Source organism: Gorilla gorilla, chromosome 15 (assembly GCF_029281585.2).
Source record: "Gorilla gorilla gorilla isolate KB3781 chromosome 15, NHGRI_mGorGor1-v2.1_pri, whole genome shotgun sequence".
NCBI lineage: Eukaryota > Metazoa > Chordata > Mammalia > Primates > Hominidae > Gorilla > Gorilla gorilla.
This window is the reverse complement of record NC_073239.2, coordinates 107,662,125-107,687,525: the sequence shown is the minus strand read 5'-3', so window position 1 is coordinate 107,687,525 and position 25,401 is coordinate 107,662,125. Positions and strand designations below refer to the sequence as shown.

Sequence of the window (25,401 nt, the reverse complement as noted above, 5' to 3'; positions counted from 1 at the left end):
GCTCATTCTGCCTGACTTGCCTGGTTTTCTGGGGCTAGAGAAGTGGCCCTTGCTGAGAGCAGCAGCATGTGCCAGGCAGTACCTAGGAGCTTTCCAGGTGTTCCTCTGCCCTCTAGTTCCAGACGCAGAGGCGGGGCCAAGAAAATGGGAATAAATGAAAGCTATGTGCATCAAATATTTGTTTAATGTTGTCCTTGTTATATCAGAGTCACAGGGACACCTATGAATAGTCTCTGATAGTTTGTTTTCCGAAGGGGAATAACAGATAAACTACCCCTAAAATTGAGCATATAAAATAATTTAACCAAATAAATTACATTAGAGCAGATAGAAATGGCATAGGATGGCCTTGATTAGTTTATCTTCAGATGACAGCATTGTGCCAACAGTAAATAAAGTTATCCACCCTGCAAGGAGCTTCTAGTGGTGCAGTGATGGGAATAAAGATGACTTCACCCTTGGATATCATAATATGAGCCCTGCTGTTGGCAGATGAAATAATCCTGTCTCTGTCCTTTGCATGCATCAGCCAACCAGCTGGTTATGGCTCTCTTGAGCAGGAGTAGAGCCAGGGTGGAACTTGACCTTCTGCTGACAGTTCATTTCTCTACACCCTATTTTAGAAAAGAAGTTAATGCTAAGTTATGGGGTACCCATGACATTTTATTGGCTGTTTTAGTGCTAAAGTTTCTAGAAGAAACACCAGGTCCCCAAATATTACAGTGCCCCACCTAGACTTCCCGTGTTCATGAAGGGGCTGTTCACTGGCAGCCTGGCCATGCCTTGAGTGGATTATGTTCTCCCGGCAGGAGGGATTTGCAGTGATGTCGCTGAGGTGTTGGATTCTGAACTGGATTAAATGCAGGTTACTGCGGGTCTTGAACTGGAACCAGGTGTCCTAGGAAAAGCACTCAGTGCTGCTGCTGAGAAAGGTGGGGCTGTGGCTCCAGAGGGCCAGGTGATTGTGCTTCTGACTTTAAAATGTGAGACAATAAAGAAAAGGCCAATTCCTCCCTTCCTTCCCGTTTCAGGCCTACCTTTTCACTCAGGCCAAAGCCAGAAGGGGACAGTTCATAGCTTGATGTAATATTTCCTTAAAGAGATGTCCAGAAACTGACTGGCTAAGCAGGTGCTTCTGCTCTAGGCACTTCTGACTTTGAGCCCTTTATCTGGGAGCCTGGAGTAGGAGGCTACAACGCAGTGAAAACTGAGTTGGGAGAGTCTGGATACCAGGCAAGAGCAGGTGCTTATTTTAATTTTTGTATATTTCCTGTCTGTGTTTTTTTGTTGTGTTTTGAGGCAGGGTTTCGCTCTGTCGCCCAGGCTGGAGTGCAGTGGTGCAATCTTGGCTCACTGCAGCTTTAACCTCGCAGGCCGAAGCGATCCTCTTACCTCAGCCTCCCAAGTAGCTGGGACCACAGGCACGCACCACCATGCCCAACTAATTTTTTTATTTTTGTAGAGACAAGGTCTCTCTGTGTTGCCCAGGCTGGTTTCATGTGTGTGGCCTCTGCGATACGATGAACGTATTGTTGCGTATAAGCTGTTGTAAATAATGCTTCCACGCCAACTTCCTTTGGGCTGCTTTTTCTCTTGCTTCACATTATTTCCTAAGGACAAATTCTCAGAAGTGAGGATATTTTTACTATTCTTGTTACTATGTATTGTGTCCAGTTGCTTTCTACAAGTTATACTAACCTCTTTTTTTTTTTTTTTGAGCCAGAGTTTCGCTCTTGTCTCCCAGACTTGACTGCAATGGCACAGTCTTGGCACACTGCAACCTCCGCCTCCTGGGTTCAAGCGATTCTCCTGTCTAAGCCTCGAGTAGCTGGGATTACAGGTGCCTGCTACCACACCTGGCTAATTTTTGTATTTTTAGTAGAGACAGGGTTTCATCATGTTGGCTAGGCTGGTCTTGAACTCCTGACCTCAGGTGATTCGAGAGCTTGGCCTCCGAAAGTGCTGGGATTATAGGCATGAGCCACCGTGCCCGGCCTCTACTAACTTCCTCTACCTATGGCTGTATGGGAGAGCAGTGGTTTCTTTGCAACCTTGACAGGGCTGCTATTGTTTAAAAGTTATTTTGCCGAAATTGCTAGATGAAAATGGTACCTTGCAAGTTTAGTTCACATTTTTTGGATTACCAGTGAGGTTGAAATTTTGTTAATACTAGTTATATTACTAGTAGTATATACTAGTTATATTTCTATTTTCTTTTCTCAAAAATAGCATTACTGTTACCATACAATTCACCCATTTAAATTGTACAGTGGTTTTTAACATATTTCCAGAGTTCAGTAACCATCACCAATATTTAATTCTAGATTTTCATCACCTCAGAAAGAAACCTTGCACTCAGCAGTCAATCCCCATTTTATGTCCCGCCTCCCCAGCCCTAGGAAACTATTAATCTGCTGTCTGTCTCTGTAGATTTGCATATTCTGGACATTTCATAGAAATAGAATCATACATGGGGTGCAGTGGCTCACGCCTATAATCCCAGCACTTTGGGAGGCCGAGGTGGGTGGATCACAAAGTCAGGAGTTCGAGACCAGCCTGGCCAATATGGTGAAATCCCGTCTCTACTAAAAATACAAAAATTAGTCGGGCATGGTGATGTGCACCTGTAGTCCCAGCTACTTGGGAGGCTGAGGCTGAGGCAGGAAAATTGCTTGAACCGGCAGGTGGACGTTGCAGTGAGCTGAGATTGTGCCACTGCACTCCAGCCTGGGTGACAGAGCGAGACTCCATCTCAAAAAAAAAAAAAAAGAAAAGAAAAAAAAAGAAACAGAATCATACAATATACAATATATGATCTTTTATGGCTGGCTTCTTTGGCATAGCATCACGTTCTGAAAATTCATTCATGTAGTAGCATATATCAGTACTTTGTTTCTTTACATTGTTAAATAATTGTGCCATTGTGTGGATATGTGCTACATGGTATTTATCCATTCACCAATTGATATGCATTTGGGTTGCTTTTACTTTTTGGCTATTGTGAATGATGCTGCTATAAATATTTGTATGCAGGTTCCTGTGTAGACATATGTTTTCAGTTTTCTTGAGTATATTACCAGTGGAATTTCTGGGTCATGTGGTAACTTTATGTTTAACCCTTTTCTGTCTGCTTATCCCTTTTGTCTAATTTTTGGAAGTGTTGTTTTCTTACAGTTTGAATAAACTGTGTCATAAGTATGTTAACTCTTTATCATATTTGCTCTGAATATTTTCCTAACCAGTAATTTTCCTTGTTTAAGTTGCTCATAAATTTTGAATCTGTATATAGTTGAATCTGATTATCTTTTTAATTATATTTTATTTTACTGTTTTTAAAGCTTGAATGTTGGAATAAACTTCCGTAGGATTTGATAACTTTCAACCATTTTCCGTATATATGTATGTGTGTGTATATATATATACTTTTTTTTTTTTTTTAAGAGACATGGTCTTGCTCTGCTGCTCAGGCTGGAGTGTAGTGGTGTGATCATAGCTCGTTGCACCCTCAAACTCCTGGGCTCAAGAGATCCTCCTGTCCCTCCTGCCCCAGCCTCCCAGTTAGCTGGGACTACAGCCGCATGCCACTGTGCCCGGCCTATTTTTAAATTTTTTGTAGAGACAGGTTCTCACTTTGTTGCCCAGGCTGGTCTTGAACTCCTGGCTTCAAGCAATCCTCCTGCCTTAGTCTCCCAAAGTACTGTGATTACATGCATGAGCCACCAAGCCTGGCCCCATTTCCCACCCACCCCCCCTTTTTTTTCTGAGACGGAGTCTCACTCTGTTGCCAGGGCTGGAGTGCAGTGGAGTGATCTTGGCTCATGGCTACCTCCGCCTCCTGGGTTCAAGTGATTCTCCTGCCTCAGCCTCCTAAGTAGCTGGGATTACAGGTGCCCACCACTACGCCCAGTTATTTTTTTGTATTTTTAGTAGAGACGGAGTTTCACCATGTTGGCCAGGCTGCTCTCGAACTCCTGACCACGTGATTCACCTGCCTTGGCCTCCCAAAGTGCTGTGATTACAGGCACTGCACCCGACCTCCTCCCCTTTTTTTTTAAAAAAACAGAAAACAAAAATTTTTTCACTATGTACGGAGAAACCTTTAAAAACAAACAAAAACAAACATACAAAAAACTTTTAATTTCCAAATGTAGTTGGGGTTCATTGTGGTATATATATATATAGCTCTAAATTAATTTTTCTCAATTAAAATTTCCCCAATTCCCAAATTTCAGTGCTACTTTAAGATGATCTTTCCTTTTCATATTTTCTGTCATATATTTTTAGTCATTCAATAAAATTCTGGCTTTTTAATTGTGTTGTACCAACATGACACTGTTTAATAGGCACTTCTTTATGATAGGTTTTAACATTTAAATGATTAGTAACTACTCATTATTTTTATTTTTCAGATTATCCTTTGTTCTTATCTCATTCTAATACTTTCAGATAAATTTTAGAATAATTTTGTTGAATTCAAGAAAAATCCTTTTGGGATTTGGTTGACTTTTTAATTCCATACATTAATTTGGAGAATTATATTTAGTCTCCTGTCATCTATGACCCTCTTCCTATTTTGTCAAGATTTTTTGTTCTATAGACTTTAGTAGGTTTTTTTAAAAAAAAAATTTTAAAAAAGTGATGAGGTTTCGCTGTGTTGCCCAGGCTGGTCTCGAACTCCTGACCTCAAGCGATCCACCCACCTTGGCCTTCCAAAGTGCTGAGATTACAGGCATGAGCCACTGCACCTGGCCAGTAGGTGGTTTTATTCTCAGATCTTTTCTATTTTTATTGCTTTATGAATAGGATCTTTTTTTTTTGAGACAAGGTCTCACTCTGTCACCCAGGCTGGAGTGCAGTGGTGTGATCATAGCTCACTGCAACCTCAAGCTCTTGGACTTAAGCAATCCTTCCGCCTCAGCATCCCCAGTAGTTTGGACTACAGGTACACACCACCACACCGGGCTAATTTTTAACATTTTCGTAGAGACCAGGGTCTCACCATGTTGCCCAGACTGGTCTCAAACTCCTGGTCTCAAGCATTCCACCTTTCTTGGCCTCTCAAAGTGTTGGGATTACAGGCGTGAGCCACCGTGCCTGGCCTAGATCATTTTTGAAATTATATTTTAACATATAAATATGCCTGTGATGTTTTAATTCACTTGCACAATCATGTATTGAGTGCCTTCCCTGTTCTGGATACTGTTTGACTGCAGGGGCACTAGAATGGGTATGTCACAGAGCCTGCCCTTAAGTGGTTCACACCTGTAATCCTAGCACTTTGGGAGGCCGAGGCAGGTGGATCACCTGAGGTCAGGAGTTCAAGACTAGCCTGGCCAACATGGTGAAATCTTGTCTATACTAAAAATTTAAAAATTAGCTGGGCGTGGTGGCGCATGCCTGTAATCCCAGCTACTCGGGAGGCTGAGGCAGGAGAATCACTTGAACCTGGGAGGCAGAGGTTGCAGTGAGCCGAGATCGTGCCACTGCACTCTAGCCTGGGTGACAGAAACTCCGTCTCCAAAATAAATAAATAAATAAATAAATAAATAAATAAATAAAAATTTAAAAAGAAGCTCATGAGGACACAGTTCCTTAGCCAGGAGGAGTGCTGTGGTGGGAATTCTCAGAGAACTCTGAGAGCTCCAGAAAAGGCCTTGGGCCAGTGTGGGAGTTCAGGGATGTCTCCTGGAAGAGATGATGCCTGAGCAGCATCTTGAAGGCTGACAAGGATAGCAGTGTCGAGGATGGCAAGGATGGTGGTTATTGTCCATAATACTGAAGTCTTCTATAGAAACAGAGTTGATGCTTTTCAAAGAATGACAGTGATCATAGCTCATTGCAGCCTATGGATCTATGCGGTGGAATGATTTTTGTCGTTGTTTCCTCCTTTCTTTTTTTTTTTTTGGGAGACAGAGTCTCACTCTGTCACTCAGGCTGGTGTGCAGTGGCGCAATCTTGGCTCACTGCACTCTCCGCCTCCCAGGTTCAAGCAATTCTCATGCCTCAGCCTACTGAGTAGCTGGGTCTACAGGCACGCGCCACCACACCTGGCTAAGTTTTTGTATTTTTAGTAGAGACGGGGTTTTTGCCATGTTGGCCAGGCTGGTCTTGAACTCCTGAGCTCGAGGAATCCACCCACCTCAGCCTCCCATAGTGCTGTGATTACAAGCATGAGCCACCACGCCTGGCCTGTTTCCTCCTTTCTAATATTTTCCATCTTATATGTCTCATGCCTTATTGCCATAATTTATAAAACAATGTTAAGAAATAAAGATTTTTATTTTGTTTCTACTTAAAGGTAACTCTTTTATATAGCTCCATTAAGGATTATACTATTTGTACAATAATGTATAATATTTGTTCATGCAGTTAATATAGCTCCATTAAGGATTATAATATTTGTATAATAATGTATAATATTTGCTCATGAAGTTTCTCATTTGCAATTCAAACCAACCTTGTGAGGTAGGTATTATTATCCCCATTATATAGATGAGGGCAGTGAAGGTCTGTGAGGTCAGAGGTGTTGTCCTAAGTCCGCAAATGGTGGGCGAGCAGTGTCAGAACCAGACCTCGCGCCTCGGTCTTTTGACTAAAATCTTCAGCCCCTTCCCCGTGCTTCCTCAGTCATTGGGTACTTGCTTCTGCCAGAGCCAGCTGCGCTTGCTAAGGACGCTTGTTGGCAGTCTCCTCGCTGGAAGTGTTTATCCACAGAACAAGTGGTGGCTTCAGCACTGCCAAACAATGCTTCTGCCCAGGCCCATGTGTTGGAGGCTCTTTGTGAGGAAGGGATTAAGTTCAAGATGCTTAGACTTCAGAGTAAGCCCTGAACTATGCTAGGCCCTCCAAGGCTTCTCTTGCGTCTTTCCCATTCTCCCATTTATAACCTTAAGCCACCTCCTGGCTGCCCTTGTGTTTTGGACTTTGCTCTGCAAGCAGACACAGATGAAGGAGAAGGAGCCGGGCTGTGGAGTCAGGGGGACCTGGGTTTCTGCACCAGCTCCACCGCTGTCAAGCCACATGATTTGGGCACCTCACTCGGTGGAGCAGTCTCCGCTTCCCCTCTGGTAAAGAGAGGACAATGGTGTGTATCTCGGTGGGTTTTTGTGGAGGAATACGTGAGATAGCCATGTACCCACATGGTGCCTAAGACACAGCGGGTTACTTTCCTGTTGCCTTTTCTCTGCATTTATGATTGGCCTTGAAAGTTTATTCATTTACTATGTATATTGAATGCTTATCCTGCACTAGACACTGGGTAAGTAAAATAGGCGTGGCCTCTGACTTTGTGGAATTTGTAGCACAGTGGAGAGAGACAGCCAGAAATCAAGTGAAGAAATAACAATGGCAAATGCAATGAAGGAGTAGGAAAGGATGCTGTGGGCGGGCGAATAGGGCAGACTTCCTTTATGCTGATTGTTAGAAAAGGCCCTTCGGAGGAAGCAAGAAGCAGAAGCAAGCTGATATCTGAGAGATGAGAAAGAGGAAAAGGAGCCTAAGAGCAACATAATCCAGATTGGATTATGAAAAATTATTCAGGAGCTGGGCGCAGTGGCTCATGATCCAGACTGGATTATGAAAAATTATTCAGGAGCCGGGCACAGTGGCTCATGATCCATACTGGATTATGAAAAATTTTTCAGGAGCCAGGCGCAGTGGCTCATGCCTGTAATCTCAGCACTTTGGCAGGCCGAGGCAGTTGGATTGCTTGAGCTCAGGAGTTCAAGACCAGCTTGGGCAGCATGGTGAAACCTCATCTCTACAAAAAATACAAGAATTAGCCGAGTATGGTGGCACACACCTGTAGTCCCAGCTACTTGGGAGGCTGAGGTGGGAGGATCGTTTGAGCCTGCGAGGTTGAGGCTGCAGGGAGCCATGATCATGCCACTGCCCTCCAGCTTGGGTGACAGAAATTATTCAGGCTGCTTATAGAGAGTGAGGGAAATAGGGAAGCAAGAGAGGACGTGGAGACTCCATTCAGGAGGCTGTTGTAGAAATCTAACAGGAAGTCCTGGCAGCTCGGATGATGTAATGGTAGTAGAAATGGATAGTCACAGACATAGTTGAGAAATAATTAGGAGGGACAAACTTTCTAAAGTGTAACTTTGGTTACACTTTAGTTCCTTCTGTTAAATTTAACTAAATTAAATATAATGATTTAAATTTAAAACTAGCATATATAACATGATCTCATTTTTTTTTTTGTAAAATGATTTTTATCTTTCTTTGCTTGATACATGTGTCCACAAAGATATCTGGATTGTCGTTCAATAAATGTTAACTGTGGTTATTTTTGTGTGATGGAATTGTGAGGTGATTTTTTATTTTTTTTGTGCTGTACTGAATTTTTTGCTTTAAAATAATCATGGCATGTCAAAATTAAAACTATGCTGAAAAGCAAATGAAGGATGATTTTTAAAAGTTTCCGTGCTGGACCTCCAAGTGCAGCAGTTGGATATGCGAGTTGGAAATTCACAGAGAAAGTCTTGACTACAGCTATAAACTTGGGCGTTGGCAGCATACTGATGATTTTGAAGCTCTTAGGGATGGATGCGGTCATCTCAAGAGACCTCAGAGAGAAAGGAGTGTGGCTCCGATGGTGCCGCGTGCATCTCTGGCACTTGACGGATGAGTGGAGGAGGAGCCTGTAGTGGGTGGAAATGAGGTTCCCAGAGAGGAGGAACTCCCGGAGAGTCAGGGGTGCAGAGCTGAGGGCTAAGTCAGGACGGAGCTGGGCAATTTCTATAAGATGCTGGGATCCGGTTCACATGCAAGGGTTGCCCACCTGGGTTTCATTCCTCGATGTCTTGTTTATCATGTACCTTCTACCTTTCTTTTCCCCAAAGCTTGCGGGTTAGGGAACTAGTAATTACTTCCACTCTGTTTGGAGACTAAGGTTTCAAGACCTCTAGGATGTTTGGGGTTTGGCAAACAACTGGGTCTTTTGAAGAGCTGCTGACTTTCAGCAAATGTGGACGGCATGTTTGGAGAACATTGGTTTTTACGTGAGCCACAAGTAGGCTTTCCTCTGAGAAATGCTTTGACTTGTGAGTTTAAAGAGAGTAGCAGCAGGCCGGGCGCAGGGGCTCACGCCTGTAATCCCAGCACTTTGGGAGGCCAAGGCAGGCAGATCACAAGGTCAGGAGATCGAGACCATCCTGGCTAACGTGGTGAAACCCCGTCTCTACTAAAAATACAAAAAAAAAAAAAAAATTAGCTAAGTGTGGTGGTGGGCACCTGTAGTCCCAGCTACTTGGGAGGCTGAGGCAGGAGAATGGCGTGAACCCGGGAGGCAGAGCATGCAGTGAGCTGAGATTGTGCCACTGCACTCCAGCCTGGGCGACAGAGCGAGACTGTCTCAAAAAAAAAAAAAAAAAAAAAAGAGTAGCAGCTACATGTTTACACTTCAGTATACCCAACCCAACTTGCAAGTCTTCCTCCTGATTAGTTGGCAGTCTTTTGTGCAGGGCTAAAAAATTAAACCTTTAAAAACCCCATTATCTGTTGATAAGCTAAGAAGTCAAGTTTGGGGAGATAGGGTGTTTTGCTCAGCTCTCCCCTTGAGAATAGAGGACTGCCACGCAGCCCAACCTCACCAGGTTGCAAAGCTGCAATGTCCCTCAGCTCTGGAGCCTGGTGAGTCTGCCTTTTTCTGGTTGATTCCAGGGCTAGTGTGGATCACAGCACTCATCAGCTCATCTTGGAGCTCATCAAGCTCATGCAGGGCTGTAGCTGCAGTCTGCCTGTGAGTGACCTCGGCCATTGGTGGATCACAACTATTTCCGCCCTTTGCTAGGACCCGCTTCTGTGTCCCCAGCCTTCTTGTCAGTATCCTGGCATTCAGCAGGGCCTCTCCGCCTCTAGTGCTTCTTACAGCACCACCTGCTCATCAGCACCCCCGACTCCTCAGCTTTCGGTACCAGGAGGGCTGTGTGTGCCCCTGGGTTGCTTGTTGCTTCCTGTCTAGTAGAACCATTCTCTCTGCTTTTCTAATGCTTGCACTTCTACACCTGTGCCTCTGCACTGATATTTGCCTGAGGAAGTTGGTTTTTTAGGTCGAGCAGTGCATTTAGAGATAGGGTTTGAAGGAAGTAGGCTTGGATGTGCATCTGATTAGTTTTCCAATTTTCTCCCCTTCTAGGTAATACTTTCTAATATTCAAAACAGAAGCCCTAAGCCTGGCCCTGCTCCCCACGATCAAGAACTAGGTTTTTTCCTAGAAACAGGACTTCAGAGAGCCCATGTCCTCTATTTCAAAAATGGGTAAGCCATCTTCATTTTTTTAAATCCACTTCCTAAAGAAGGAAAGTAGAAAGCCTTACAATGCTGTCTCCAGTTTAGTTATTAAAATAAAGGAATTTTAAATATGAACTACCATTGGAACTTTTTTTTTTTTTTTAAAGAATGAACGTTGGCTGTTTTTGTCTCTTCTCTACCTGGCTCTCTTGCTTTCCCATGAGATGTGAAGGTGGGAGAAGGGAGGGAGGGAACCCGAGTCAAAAGTACACAGCCTCAAGACCAGTGGGGTGGGCCTGATGGGAGCCACGCCTTCCCATGCCCTCCCTCCATGAATGGCTCTGCATCAGCCTCCCCATTTGTTAAGGAAAAAGTTAATGAATTGGAAATCCTGGCACACAGGAGCATTGCCCTTTCAGTGGCTGATCATTCAGGGAATTGGATTTGCCAAATCTCAGCCAGTTTTTATGAAAGTGAGTGTGGCTTTGAAAAGGCTTTTAAGAAAGGTTGAAGGACATGAACGGGAGGGACAGCTCTCGAATGCATTTGATGTTTGTTTTCCTTTTTGTGTTGCTCTTGTGAGAAATGTGCTGATTCTGTTCCAAATCTCTTCAGTTATCCCTTGTTTTGACATTGTGCTGCAGGATAGATGTGCATGAAGACCAACAGTAGGTATCTGGTTCCTCTGTAGCACCCCTGTAGGCTTTGCATGGGAGGTCCCTAGAGGCCCGTTCCCCTCCTCTAGAGTAGTCCAGTAGTGCTTTGAATGGCAGAGGGGACCCAAGCCCCAGCCTCTGGAAAAATGAACAATGGAGTTGCTCCCTCTTCATTTTTAAGAGCTTCAAACCTTGGGGTGTAGCTCATGAAATTGGGATTTCACCTGCCTGGTGGCCCAGAGCCGCATGCATCCATTTCCCATTAGTTGAAAATAAATGCCTATTTTTCAAGTCCTATTAAACTGCTTGTGAGAGAAGGCCTGCTTTGGTCCAGAGGCCTCTGGCTGAGCTCCACATGGCCTACAAAAGGCTGTGACACACACCCCAAGGTTTGCAGCAGCTCAGTGGCCTTGGCACAAAGATGCTCTTGCATTCAATCTCATCTGCCACTGATTGAGATCATTTGAGCAATGGTGCACGTCCCCTAAGCTAAGATGAAGTTCTGTTTTCTTTGTTGTTATAAATAGAAGGAGAAGGGAGGGAACATGGAATATTTTTCTAGTGATGTTTCTTTTCCCTTTTCACGATAAATGGTGGTCATCACAGAGGAGCTCCCAGCCCTTGCCCTCCTTCTCTCTGACCTGTGTCTGTATGTGTTAATATGGAGGTCCGGACCCGGGAATTAATCCCCCTGGGGGTCCCAGGGGTGCCATACCCGTACGTTCAGTTGAAAATGTTTTGTGTGAGATTAATAAGAGTGGGTTGGGTAATTTATTTCCATCTTTGAAGCCTGTTCTCTGGGGAGAAAGGAAGACTACTGGGCCCTGAGACACTGGCTGCCCACTGGAATCCAACTAAAAAATAATAATGAGAGGTTTGCACTAGGTGATGGATTACATGCCATGGATTGCTTACTGACACATTTCTCATTTTATTTTACTTTACTCGAGTTCAAGGAAATGCCTGTTGATGTAGCCTTAAGGGACTGCTTAACTTTGAAGCTTTTTCTCTTTTCTTGTCCTCTTGCTCTTCTCTCTGGGCTCTAAAGACCAGTGATGGGATTGGGCCAGGTACTCTCACTCTTTTTTTTTTTTGTGGGGGGGGGATGGGGTCTTGCTATGTTGCCCAGGCTGGTCTTAAACTCCTGAGCTCAAGGGATCTGCCTGCCTTGGCCTCCGTAAGTGTTAGGATTACCGGCATGAGCCACCACTCCCAGCCCTGGGCCAGGTACTCTCAAAGGTCCCTGCTAGCTGCAGTCCCTGCTGGTGCAACTAGCTCAAGGCTGGGATGGTGCAACAGTAGTGAGGAATTACTTTTAGGAGGTGGAGGTGAGGGCCAGTTTGGGGGCCACAGAATATACCCCAAGGAGAAAAACTGTTGGGAGGTTTTGAACATGCCAAGTGCTGTCAGGGCTGCTTGACCCATACCAGTGGGCTAAGCAGGGCCTGAGGGCCACAGCCAGGGCTCATTTGTCAGTGGATGCCTACAGCAAGCGGGGACAGAATGGAGGTAACTGCTGTCCCTAAGCACCAGCAGCTTCCCACACTTCCTTGTGAGGTACTTGCTCCCAGTTGTCTCACTCCTTTTGCTCTTCTGCAGTTTTCTTCTGTGTATCTGAAAGGATATAATGGAGAGGATTGACTGATTTTCAGTAGTAGGAAAATACACTAGAGTTTGGCAATAGAGATGGAATTGATGAAACACAATGTTTTTCTTTAGAAATATACTTAAATGTATACTTAGCCTTTTAGCTGTCATTCCTGAGGACTCACTGAATTATAGTCTTGAATCTGATTCTTCTAGAACTCTCCCATCTTTTCCAGAAGTCACTGCTGAACTGGTGGACTTGGGCATCTCTTTCAGAAAACGTGATGCCAGGACCAGTTCCTAAGCCCCTTCTGATGTGTTAGATCCAAGGGCTGCTTTTAAGTTTGGCTTAAACACTTGTCCTTCATGGTCACTGGTCCTCACAGCGTTGCCGCTCCACCGTGTGCAGTGGGCAATGTGAGCAGTATTGCCCCTATTGTTTAGAAAAATTTAGACTCACAGGGGTTGCACCTTGCTGCAGGTCACACAGTTCCTTGGGCTCCAGTCCTTTCACCACTGTGCCACTGTGTGGGAAGTGCTGCAGCTTGGTGTGGATGGAGTCGATGGGAGGGATTGACTGTCCATCACCCTCCCTCTGTGAGGGAGCACTTGACCCCGGACAGGTCATCGCCCACAGACAGTTCCCAGCCTCTGTTGGTTGGGTGATTTCTCCTAAGGCTTTCCCTCGTGTCTCATCTACAGCGCGTCACAAAGCATCTCTTTCTCCTCGCCCTCCTCTCCCGGCCTCCCTTTCTGGCTCGTCCTCTTCCCTCTCCCACCCCTCTTTTTCTTCTCCTTCACATCTTTTCCTTCCCTTCCTTCCTAGTTCCTCCCTTCCTGGGCTCCCTCTTTCCTTACGAGGCAGGAGAGAACAGCTAGTTGTCATCCAGGCCGGTAACTTCCTCCGCCTCCCAGTCCCGAGTCTCTGGGCGTGGTCCGACTTGGAATGTACCCAGATCCATTTCACATCTATTTCTCTTATCCCTCTGGGTGGCAGCAACAAGCCTGTTAAGGCTGAAAAAACATCTTGTTGAGGCTCCGCAGAGGGTGAAAGCAGAACAGTAGCCTCAGAGGGCCAGGATTGCCGCCTCCGAGGGCTCCAAGTCGCCTCGCCAAAGCAAGCGCTTGTGCGAGGGCAGCTCAGGTGCTGGGTTTGGAACCAGCCCTTTCCTCCTCTGAGTCTCAGGTTCTTTATCTGTGTAATAGGGTGAATATCAGTCACCTTGTAGAGCAGTAGTGAGGAGCAAATAAAAATATGCACATGGAAGCACCTGGTGGGGTGTCAGGCAAACAGCAGGAGGTAAATTGTGACTTCCAATGGTGACGACGCCTGGCTGACTTACCAGCTGAAAGTGGGACCAGATTCAGGTCACGTCCTGGTTGCAGTGGGAGCTTGTGGAGAAGTAGATGACCGAGCCGGACATTGCCAGGGCTTGGAGGCAGGGCATTTCTTTACAGTGGCGCTGGCTTAAGGCAATGCTGCTCAAGGTGCATAACCATGGGCTTGGATAATATTCTAATCACTTTCAGAGAAAATAGGTGGGACTGACTGGTCTGACCGCGGTAGCACTGGGTATTCATTTCGCAGCCCAGCTAGCAGCAGAGAAACGGCCTCACCCTCGGGTTCCCCTCGGCCTTCTGAGAAGATAATGTTACTCCCTACTTGAGTCATTGCCACCAGAATTGCCAGAGAAGCTTGATTTGGGCACGTCAATCAATTTTGGATTTTTACCTCTTTGTAGAGTCAGGGTCTTATTCTATGGCCCAGGCTGGAATGCAGTGGTACGATCCTAGCTCACTGCAGCCTCGAACTCCTGGGCTCAAGTGATCCTCCTGCCTTGGCCTCCCAAAGTGTTGGGATTATAGGCATGTGCCACTGTGCCCAGCTGGGATGCCAATTAGTTACTGCAGGTTGCTTTAGGAATATTTACCCATCTTTTGTAAACAAAGGGTAGCAAAGCACATTTAAAGTAACCTTGCTTCTTGTTAGCTGTGTCAGGTGTCCTGGGTAGGCAAAACGGATTGTAGTGTGTTTTCACTGGCTTTGAATTGATTTTAATTCAGGTGGGGTGGAGATAAATTGATGCAAAAGGCAAATGACTGTCAGCTGGGAGATGCACCCATGGGGTTGTACCATTTTCTAGGTTACATCACCGAGTGCTGCATGGGAGGCCTTGACTCAGAAAGCAGGAAGTCAGGCAGGGATGGTTCAGACCTTGGGCTCCCCTCAGGTACTTGCAGCCAAGCCAGGGAATAAAGTGGTATGGAAGGGCTTTTGGACCTCTGTTTTTATAATCAAACAAATAGACCACTCATCACCACTATGCATCGACTTTAAAAAGCTTTCAATCTTCCCATATAATCTCTTTGCAATTGTTTAGCCCTGCTCAGTGTAACCTAGACTTAGAAGGCAGGAAAAGGAGTCCAAGAGGCCCTTCTGTATCCTATGGGCTGCTGAGGAGGGTGCTTCCTGGGTTTATGTCTCAGATACAACAGTAGCAGCAGCAGACAGGCTCCCACATCCCATGTGATTGTGGGGAGGTGATCATGGCGAGGGCGCCCGCCAGGACGTGAGCATGCTTTGCTGGATGCAGTTGTCTCTCTTGGTGCTTGAGCAACTTAGCCTTTGCATTCTGGCCTTCTGGAGGTCATCTTCCCTCTTGCAGTGGTAGCAAGTGTTCACGTTTAAAACTGCACACTACTTTTGACAGTACGAGTCCACTGCAGTGAACATAAGAGAATTCACACACGCTTCCTGCAAGCATTTAATAACCACCACTTTTTTGTATGCAACCCTCTTCAAGAGATACAGAGATGAAAAGGAATTGGGCCTTGTCATCTGGGAGATGGTAGAGAAAAGAAAAAAGATGAAGACATAAACATTAGTACCTTTAAAGGTTATGACATGGTTCTATAAAAGCATAAACAATGAAAGAACACCAGATCACTTTAAATGAGCTGAAGCTTCCAGGCCCATTTATTCATGCATTCGAGTAGGGTCATTTGTTCATTCAGTTAATGAGGATTCATTGTGTACCATCCGTGCCAGGGCTGTGTTAGCCCGTTCTCTCATTGCTATAAAGAAATACCTGAGACTGGGTATTTTATTAAGAAAAGAGGTTTAATTGGCTTACATTTCCACAGGCTCTACAGGAAGCATGATGCTGACATCTGCTTGGCTTATGGGGAGGCCCCAAGAAATTTGCAATCATGATGGAAGGCAAAGGGGGAGCAGGGCCATCACATGGCCAGAGCAGGAGCAAGAGAGCGAGGGCGGAGCAGGGCGCCACATACTTTTAAACGAACAGATCTCATGAGAACTCACTCGTTATCATGAGGAGTACCAAGGGTGATGGTGCTAAACCATTCATGAGAAATTCACCCCTACGGTCCAGTCACCCCTTACCAGGCCCCATTTCCGACATTGGGGATTACATTTCAATATGAGATTTGGGTAGAGACACACATCCAAACTATATCACAGGGCCTACATTAGGTTGTGGGGTTGAGTGGTGAAGAGAAGAGACAAAGTCCCTGCCCTCCTAGAATTCATGGAGAACTGAGTCTCATGGAGAATTAGGAATTAAAATAAGCCATTTCAGGATAGTCGTATGTGTTATCACTGGGGATGTCCAGGTTGCCATAGAAGCAAACAGGAGCGCTGCTGTACTGGAAGGGCCATGTGATTTGGAAAGGGGAGTGAAGATTTGGAAAAGTGGGCTTGAGATGGTGTAGATGCCTACAGATGGGGAAGCACCAGAGGGACGTTCCAGTGGTTGGTAGAGTGTGGAGTTAGAACTGTACTCGGTATTGTGTGTATTCTACAGGATATGAGACCAGTCTGGCTGGAGTGATGGTTTCTGTAGACATCTGGGGATGTTCCTATAAAGCTTTCAGCATGGGACCTGGCATGCAGTGGGTTTGGTCAGTTATTCAACGAGTATTTGTTGAGTTCTGCTAAGTACCAAGTACTGTGCTCAGTACTAGTATATGTTGGCCAATATAAGAGACATAGTCCAGGCTCTCAGGGAGGAGACAGTCTAGTGAGGGAGACAGATAATACATAAGTACTGGTCGTATATAATTACAAATTGGAATAGGTGCTAGGAAGTGAATGGGTGCAGTGAAAGCAAATAACAGAAGGCCCCTGCTTAGATAGGGTGGCCTGGCCAGGTCTCCGGAGGAGGTGACATTGAGATGAGACCAAGAGTTGAAGGGTGAGAAGGAACTAACCAGGTCAAGCACAGGGAAAAGAGAGCTCCAAGGAGAGGGTGCAGAATGTGCAGAGGTCTTGACCCGGGAAAGAGCTTGGCATGTTCAAGAATCAGAAAGGAGTCCAGTGTAGTAGAAGCATTGGAAGGAGGAGGGTCACAGACTCTCTCAGTCTGGCTTACCCAGAAGAAGGAAGATCCACTGTGCAGCATATAGTGGGAGAGTGATGGTTGTCCAAAGAAAAGTCCCCAAGTCACCAGGACAAAGGGTAGGTGGTACTAGGTGGTGAAGACATTAGATGTGTATCTTAGAGATAACAAAGGGTATAGAGACCAAGAGAAGTGGATGCATTTGAGATGTCTGTTAGAACTACTAGAGTTAGGACTGCTGGTGGATTGGATTTGGGGGACAGAGGGTAAGGGAAATGGAGGAACCAGAGATGACTCCCCAGTTTCAGCCTTGAACAGTTGGTTAGATGGGTGGAGACAAGGAGAGGATCAGATCTGGAAAAGGAGAAATCAAGAATTTGCCTTTGGGCACGTTAGGTTTAAGATGTCTGTGAGATGTCTAAGTGGAAGTGTCAACGTGACCAGAAGATGGGTTTGACTTGAGTTATAAATGGGGAATTTCAGCATATTGATTATATTTAAGGCCACAGGATTGAATGAGATCAGTGAAGGGGCAGAGAGTAAAGAGAGAAGACAGCCCAGGACTTGGCCTGAAGACCTGCAAGAGTTGGAAGTTGAGTAAAGGAGGAGGATCCTGTGAAGGAACTGCCAGAGGTGGAAGGGAAATCGTGAGGGTGTGTCCTTGTGAAAGCCAAAACGGGAACCTGTGCTAGGAAAGAGGAAGTGGTCACCTGTGCTGAATGCTGCTAGATGTTAATAAAGAAGACCAAATTGTGACCCCTGGATCAGATACCATGGAAGACATCTGTGACCCTGAACAAACATGGTGGAGTGGTAAGAGCAGAAGCTGGACAGGGGAAGTTGAGTAGCAGATGATACAGGATGAATTGCAGCTCTGTATACAGGCCACTTCCCAGAAATGTTCTTCCCGTTCCATTTTCTTTTCTAAGGTGGAGTTCATGCTGGAAGGACCGATGGCAGAATGATGGTGGAAGATTAAACAGCAGGCTAAGGAATAGGGAATTCATTCTCTAGGTGTGGAGAAGCCATTGGATCTGGAAGGTGGGGTTTTGGGAAGGGCCAAGAACAGGGTAGTTCATTTGGCCACCAGGAATCTAGTGCCACCAGAGCCACGTCCCCCATTTTAGTAGGATCAGGTTCATTTTACTTGGTTTTTGGCCACAGGCTACATTTTAACCTCAGCAGGAACCATACTAGGAAGGTGGGGATGATGGAGGGAGGGACAGAGCCGGGAGGGACAGAGCCAGGAGGGAGTCTGTGTGAGAGCTGCTTTAACAGCTTCAGAATGGAAGTTGATGGAGTAGCGTGAGGTATAGGGCGCCTTCCTGCAGCCTGGCCAGCTAAGGCCACCTTGGGGATGCCACATGTCGCCTGGGCACTCACATGTCTGGAAGACTTGACTCACCTAGATCACTGTTCCACGCTCTTCATGTGAGTCATTTCACTTTGAAGGGAGATCTTCGTAATAGTTGAACTGATGGTGCAGTTTCTATTCGGAAAATCCGGAAGCTCCAACAGCTGTTAGAGAGCATTTGTTTCCATCACTTCTCTTGATACATGAGATTCAGAGAAATCCTGTTCACTAATTATTCGACAAACATTGATGGAGACCCTTACTAGGTTACTTACTAGTGCCAAATACTGTTCTAAGTGAATGAGTCAGACCCAGTCGCTGGCTTTATGGAGTTTACGTATCATTGGGGAAACAGTTGATTAGCAAGGTAATATGATTTTCTTCAGGGTCACACAACTGACTAGGGCAGAGCTGGGACCTGTCCTCTTGCTCCTGGCTTCCAGTTCAGTCCTCTCATCAGTTGGGCCATACTGACCATGCCCTGTCAGTACCTTCTTGAAAATGGAGTCAGGAGCAGCATAGCAATATATTACACTTGAAAATTAAGGACCTTAAAAAGCTAGTCTATCGTCTTCTAATTGGTCTCACGTAATTAAAAAATAAAAATAAAGCAAGTCTAGATGTAATTATGTATGAATAAAAAGCATCAGCCAGATCTTATCTGTTCTGTTTAAATGTGGGCTAGGTCTTGCTCATCCCTTAATGCCATCAAAACCTTAGTGTGGAAACAAAAGAATCTCTAACGATTTTAATTATGAAATTCCGAAACCCCTCTTTTCAGTGATGAATTATGGAGACAGGTAATTACTTTCAGTGTACTTCACAAGTGCTAGCACTTAGTGAGGGTTAGAGATCTGATGCCGTCAGAAAGCTTCCTCAGCATTCAGCAAGATGGGTGCGTTTGTGTTGATCTCTCCTTGGTTTCAGCAGAAGAATGGGGTGGGTCATTCTAAGCTTCCAAAGTCGGGGAGGAGGTTAGTGATTGGCATTTAATTGTATCTCCCAAAGGCCCCTCCCTGCATGGTTTACTGGTGATATGCTGCCTCTTGGAAGGCAGGCTACAGTTCCTTTAATCACCACCAAGAAACTGGAATTCCTTGACAGATGAACTGGTTAGCATTTGTCTTGGGTAGTGGTTTTCAGTTTTAATGGGAGCAGGAGTGGAGGAATAGATTCCGTGCTTGTTTGTTTATCCATTCACATATTTATTCATCTGTCAAATATTTACGTGTCAGGAACTAGGGTCGAGACAGCAAATGGTCCCTGTGGAATTTCTAGTCCAGCAGGAGAAGAAAAAACAAGTAAATTCCCAGTGGGCTATGCCTTTAGGAAAGGGTAAGATAATACTATTTTCTTTTCTTACCTTAGCTTTTCACCTGCAGCTTTTCTTTTAGAAAGATGGTTATATAATTTCGTGTCTAAAAGTCAGAGTTAATTTTTGTAGCATCTCCTGGTACCTCTTGACATAACTGGAGATTCATGCCCTGGGAATTGCTGATATAAGACCTTATCAGACAGCAGTATTTTCAGAGCAGCTCTTGCTCATGCTCTGGATGGGAGTATCGTGAATGAACACACTGCAGGAACACACCGTGTGGTCTGAGGGATACTGCCCTCCGCTGTTGGTTTCAGATGATGTGTTATGGCATTCACTTGTTCTACCAGTGTTTATCAGCTTCCACTCTGAGCCAGGCATTCTTTGGGTGCTGGGGATAAAATGGTGAGCAGCCAGACAGGCTTTTGCTGTCAGAGAGAAATCAGATCGTTATACTCTTGGATGTATAACTATAGCCTAAGATAGTTATAGCATTGAGGAGGAAAGGTACCCATTTCTGAGAGTCCATTTTAAAATGAAATTAACCTACAATTGGTGGTCATGGGGGGTTTTCCTGAGGAAGTGACTGAGCAGAAACCTGAAGATGAATTGGAAAGTAGGAGCTAACTAGCAAAGGTGAGGTAGGGTGAAGGGAGTGGTGATCTTATTGTTTAGTCAGGGGTGTCCAGTCTTTTGGCTTCCCTGGGCCACATTGGAAGAAGAATTGTCTTGGGCCACACGTAAAATACACTAACATGAATGTAAGCTGATGAGCTTAAAAAAAAAAAAAAAAGGTCTGTGCATAAATCTCATAATGTTTCAAGAAAGTTTGTGAATTTGTGTTGGGCAGCATTCAAAGTCATCCTGGGTCGCATGTGGGCCACAGGTTGAACAAGCTTGGTTTAGACCCAAAAGAATCCTCAAAGGCATCTTGTCCAGCCAACTCATTCTTTATTCTCTGCTTTATTTTACTCCTTAGCATTTAACTGGCATCAAATATACTATAAGCCAGGGAATTTCTTAGGTTTAGTGAAAGATTCCAACTCACAAGAATTTCATAGGCTGCCCTTGACACCCATCTACTTAGATAGATATAGGACAGAACCAAAAATTGCCAGCAGGGAAAGGTCAGGGGCTTCTTTCCACATGAGTTCTCCCAGCAGTCCCTACAGCCACCCAGGAGCTGCTCTGTTTGTTCCTTTTCACCTCAAGTGACAGCTCAGGTGCTAGGGAATGAGACTCACATTGGGTAGGTTTGCCATCTGCCCTGGCTTAACATCTCAGGCCCCACGTCTTCAGGGTCTTCCAAGGGATACACTCAGTTGTAAGAATCAGCACACTCAGGGAAGCCCAAAGACACAAAGTTCCTATCAGGTATTTACAGTTCCTCCCAGTCTGGCTGCAAGTTATCAATCAGGGGCCATTTTTATCATAGGAAGTGTTGCCTAGTAACGTAATTGACATTTTATCTTTTTAGGCTTTCTAGGGAAACAAAACTGGAAAGTTAACCTAAGGTTATTTTTGTTGTTTTTGTTTGTTTTGTTGAGGCAGGGTCTTGCTTTGTCACCCAGGCTGGAGTGCAGTGGTGCAGTCATGGCCCACTGCAGCCTTGACCTCCCAGGGCTAAGCAATCCTCCCATGTCAACCTCAAATAGCTGGGACTACAGGTGCGTGCCACCAGGCCCAGCTAATTTTTTTTTTTTTTTTTTTGGTAGCGACGGGGTTTCACCACGTTGCCCGGGCTGGTCTGGAACTCCTGGGCTCAAGTGATCTGCCCACCTGGACCTCCCAAAGTGCTGGGATTACAGGCACAAGCCACTGTGCCCGGCCAACCTGAGGTTAAATTCTCAAAAGAAGAGGGAAGGAATTTAACCCTTTGCCCCCATTTGAATTTTGTTTTATTTAATTTGTTTACAGTTGTCTCCCATCAGTAGAACCTAAGTTCCACTTGGACAGGAATTTTGGTCAATTTTGCGTGGGAACTGATCTGCACCTGTATGCCCCAGTGTCTGGTGTATAGTTGTGCATCCATGAATGAATGAATAAATGGATGCACTTTTCATTTTCAGCTGAGACGGCTGTGGCTCATAGATGTCTATCTGAGAGTTGCATATTGTCTGTAAAAGTAGTTGATGTAACACCTGTGCACGTTGTGCTAGGTGCTGGGGATCTAAGGCCGAATAGGACAGCCCAGACCGGCTTCATGGAACTTACGGCTCCTATTCTTGTTTCTTTGTGGTAAAGCGGGAGATACACTACGACCACCTAGGTCTTCCTGGATATGATCTCATTCTGTTAAAGGAGAATGGTGAGCGCCAGGCATCAAACAATTTCCTTGACCTTAGCAAGAAATAACACATTTTCTGGAAAGATCATAGAGACCTCTGCTTTCTACCCTGTCTTTGTGGTTGGAGGGAAATACAATAATGGTGGCTTTATTAAGTGCCTCAAGCTGGCTCTGAAAGAGTCTTTTCTGGGAAGATCCTAGCCCAGTGGAAGTTTGGTCTTGTAGGCCTCCTTCCGAGGAGGGTGCCTAACCCACACATCTGGATGGGATTCCAGAGTTCCCGCAGCAGGAAAGGGAGCTATCATCTTCCCTGGTTTAGTTGTTGAGAACATTTCCTCCCACAGCCTCCCAGACTTGAACTTTTTTAAGACTTCAAATATGTAGCTCTTCAAGTTGAAGCCTCATGGGGTGCAGCTGGACAGAGAAGCCCACAAGAGAGTTTAAGTGTGGCCTCTGCAGGCCGCCCCTCAAGGGCAGACCATTGAAATAACACATGAGTGTGGGGAAGAAGGAATTCATATCCTGTCTGGTCAAGAAGGAAGCCAAGTTTCACCCTCTCTGAGCCTGTCAGACTGTGGGGAGCTGTCTTGGTAATTTAGTGACGTCTGCATCACAGAGGGGGTCCAGATGTATCTGTTGGGGAAGCAGGGTGGATGGGAAGGAGAGGAGGGGGAAGCATGCATCCCAGTTCTGGCTCTGGCCCAGAGCAAAAGCTCAATCACCTACCTGCCTTTTCCCTTCCTGGGTTTAGGTGTCAAATGCATTAGTATTTTACACGAAGGTGGGCTGGGGGTGGGGACCTAGCTCTTTTCAAGGGATATTTCCTACCTGTTTTTAAAAGATCATCCTTTTCCTCTCTATTCTTTTTTTGCAGTGATATTTTTAGTCAACTGTTAGAGAAAATTGCAGAGAGATTGAGCTAAAGCCCAGAAAATGACTGAGACATCTTGGGATAATTTATGACTTTTCTTAGGATACACTAGAGCCTTCTATTGAAAATGAGAGGGGATATAAATTTTTCTACAAGTACCCACTTTTATATTTGTATGGCAATGTCTGCCATAGACCTGCCCACCAATAAGGAAATCTATAATATGATTGTATGTTCTCATAGCAAATTCCTGCATTAAATTACAGGGTTTAGGAAAGTCACGGATTATTTCTTTTCTTTTCTTTTTTTTTTTTTTTTGAGATGGAGTCTCTCTCTGTCGCCCAGGCTGGGGTGCAGGGGCGCGATCTCAGCTCACTGCAAGCTCCGCCTCCCGGGTTCACGCCATTCTCCTGCCTCAGCCTCCTGAGTAGCTGGAACTACAGGCGCCCGCCACCACGCCCGGCTAATTTTTTGTATTTTTAGTAGAGACAGGGTTTCACCATGTTAGCCAGGATGGTCTCAATCTCCTGACCTCGTGATCTGCCTGCCTCGGCCTCTCAAAGTGCTGGGATTACAGGCGTGAGTCACCGCGCCTGGCTGGATTATTTCTTAATTGACATTTGTTTTTTCCACCTTCCTCTGTATTTTGGGTTTGAATTTTTACTTTTTATTTATGAATGCCTTCTGGTGATGGTTCTCCAGGTTTGGCGTGGACACGCTGTATCTTTTTTTCTGCTAGCTCTTCCTCCTTCTGCTTCCCCCTGGCATAATTTGTATCTTCTGTCTCTCTGTTCTGGCTGACTGATGGTTGTGGTAGCTGGTTCTCCTCTGAATCTCCCTGGCAAATTAGCAACAGAAGCAGTGATCCCTGCATCCTGGAAATAAGCAGTTAAAATACCAGGAAGAATCTAAAGCTATATTTTTTCTGAAGAATACCCAGAAAAACTCATTAGCCAGGCTTAGTAAAACCTGAATTACAGATCTTTTTAAAAGATGCAATTATACAGCTTTCAAGTACATTTTGAGCTAGTAAATTAAACACACATACACACACAAAAAAACAAACAAAAAACTGTTGCCTACTCAATTCCATGAATGTTTATTGAGAGCCTGCTGGGTAAGCTCTGGGGATATAAGATGAACAGAAGCATTCTCTGAGCTATGGGAAAGACAAGGATGTCAATGGACAAAGATTCCTTGCTTGGCCAAACTTTAGTCACACTTCGAAATCTTCTGCTAGGCCCATCTGTACACTTCCATATAAAATCCAGTTTTAGCAAAAGAACCTGTGAAGTCATTTTAGCCAGAATCCCCCATTCTCTAATACCTGATCATCCTCAGTGTCTGATTGGGTTCCTCAGCCACTACCATCCCCCAGTTGCTGTCTGATCACCCTGGCCCGTCTTCAGCAAGAATCCTGTTAGATCGGCTTAGCCAGAATCTTTCCTACTCCTCATGTTTCCTCTTAGTGATTTTCCACCCACTGACCCCCACCCTCCTTCTTGGCTGTAAATCTTCACCTGTTTAGGCTGTACTTGGAGTCTAGCCACTCCTTCCCTCCCACTGCAAGACCCAGTTGCAGTGGCCCCTCTGCCTATCGTGATGGACCTGAACAAGTACTCCTTACTCTGCCTTAACAAGTGTCATTGAATAATTTTTTCTTTAACACAACAAATAATTATATCACCCTGTGAAAGGCAGTATAATGAAGGTCTGTACTGGGGGAGAAGGAGAAAGGAGAGGAGGAAGGCGGAAGTATTATAGTTAACTACTTAGGTGAATTCATTAGGTTTCTTAGAAGAATTAACATTTGGACTTGGTCTTTGAAGGAGGGATAAAACGTACCATCTGACAGGGGTCTTGGGAGAAGTGGGTGGGGTGGTGGTCATGGTTGAGTGCTGAACCTACAAGGCCAGATACACTTTACGTGCTCGTGAGAGGCAGAGTTGTGCAGCACTGACTCTGGATCCTGCTCCTGGGTTCACATGCTTGATCTTCTGTTGACCAGCAGGGTGACCTTGGCAAGTCCCTTCACTTTCTCTCTGTTTTAGTTTCTTCATCTGTAACTGGGGATAATGATAGGACCTGCTTCATAGGATTATTAGGCTGATTTAGAGAGTAATTTTAATGTGCGTTGAACACATTATCATTACACATAGCAAGTACTATATAAGGGCTTGATAAATAAATAAATCAAACCCTACAGAGTAGAGGGTTTCCAGCTCCCATAGAGGGAAAGGCAAGAATTTGCAGCTAAGAAATCTGGGAAGGTGGCAGCACCAGTGGCAGCGTAGTTCTGGGTCTTCTCCTATATCCACGTAAAAAAAGACACAGCGACTAGAGAGCAGACCCAAAAGCTCAGGAACAACATTTAGAGCTAGACTAGGTGGCAGAGTATCCTCATGAGCCCCAACATACCAGCTGATGGGGACACACTACCAACAGCTTCACAGCTGGCATATTATTTGCATTTGTGTGCAACAGGGCATCTGATGGGCCTGGGAACAGGAGACCCTAAAATAGCCATGAAGTATTTACTGGGAAGCTTGTCTGGCCAATTTGAGATAAGCAGCTGAAAATGAGAGGATTTTTGCCCAGCAAGGTCTAAGGGGCCAGAGCAGTCAGGCCCTTCTGATGACTTGAAACTGACTCACTAGGGCTCTCTTCTGGGACTGGGCCCTGCTACAAGAGAAACTGCTGAGAGCAGCGTGAAAATTGATCAAGAAGTGATGTA

The 25,401-nt window shown here is 45.2% G+C and overlaps 1 protein-coding gene across 4 annotated transcripts in view; it reads left to right on the top strand.

Annotated features, from left to right (window-relative positions):
- Window positions 1-25,401, top strand: part of TTC7B (tetratricopeptide repeat domain 7B) — a 277,826-nt gene that overhangs the window by 76,419 nt on the left and 176,006 nt on the right. For all 4 annotated transcript variants that reach the window (XM_004055569.3, XM_019010165.3, XM_063698113.1 and 1 more), the window contains one exon: window positions 10,142-10,263. In XM_004055569.3, coding sequence (XP_004055617.1) covers window positions 10,142-10,263 — 122 coding nt within the window. The remainder of the gene's footprint in view (window positions 1-10,141; window positions 10,264-25,401) is intronic.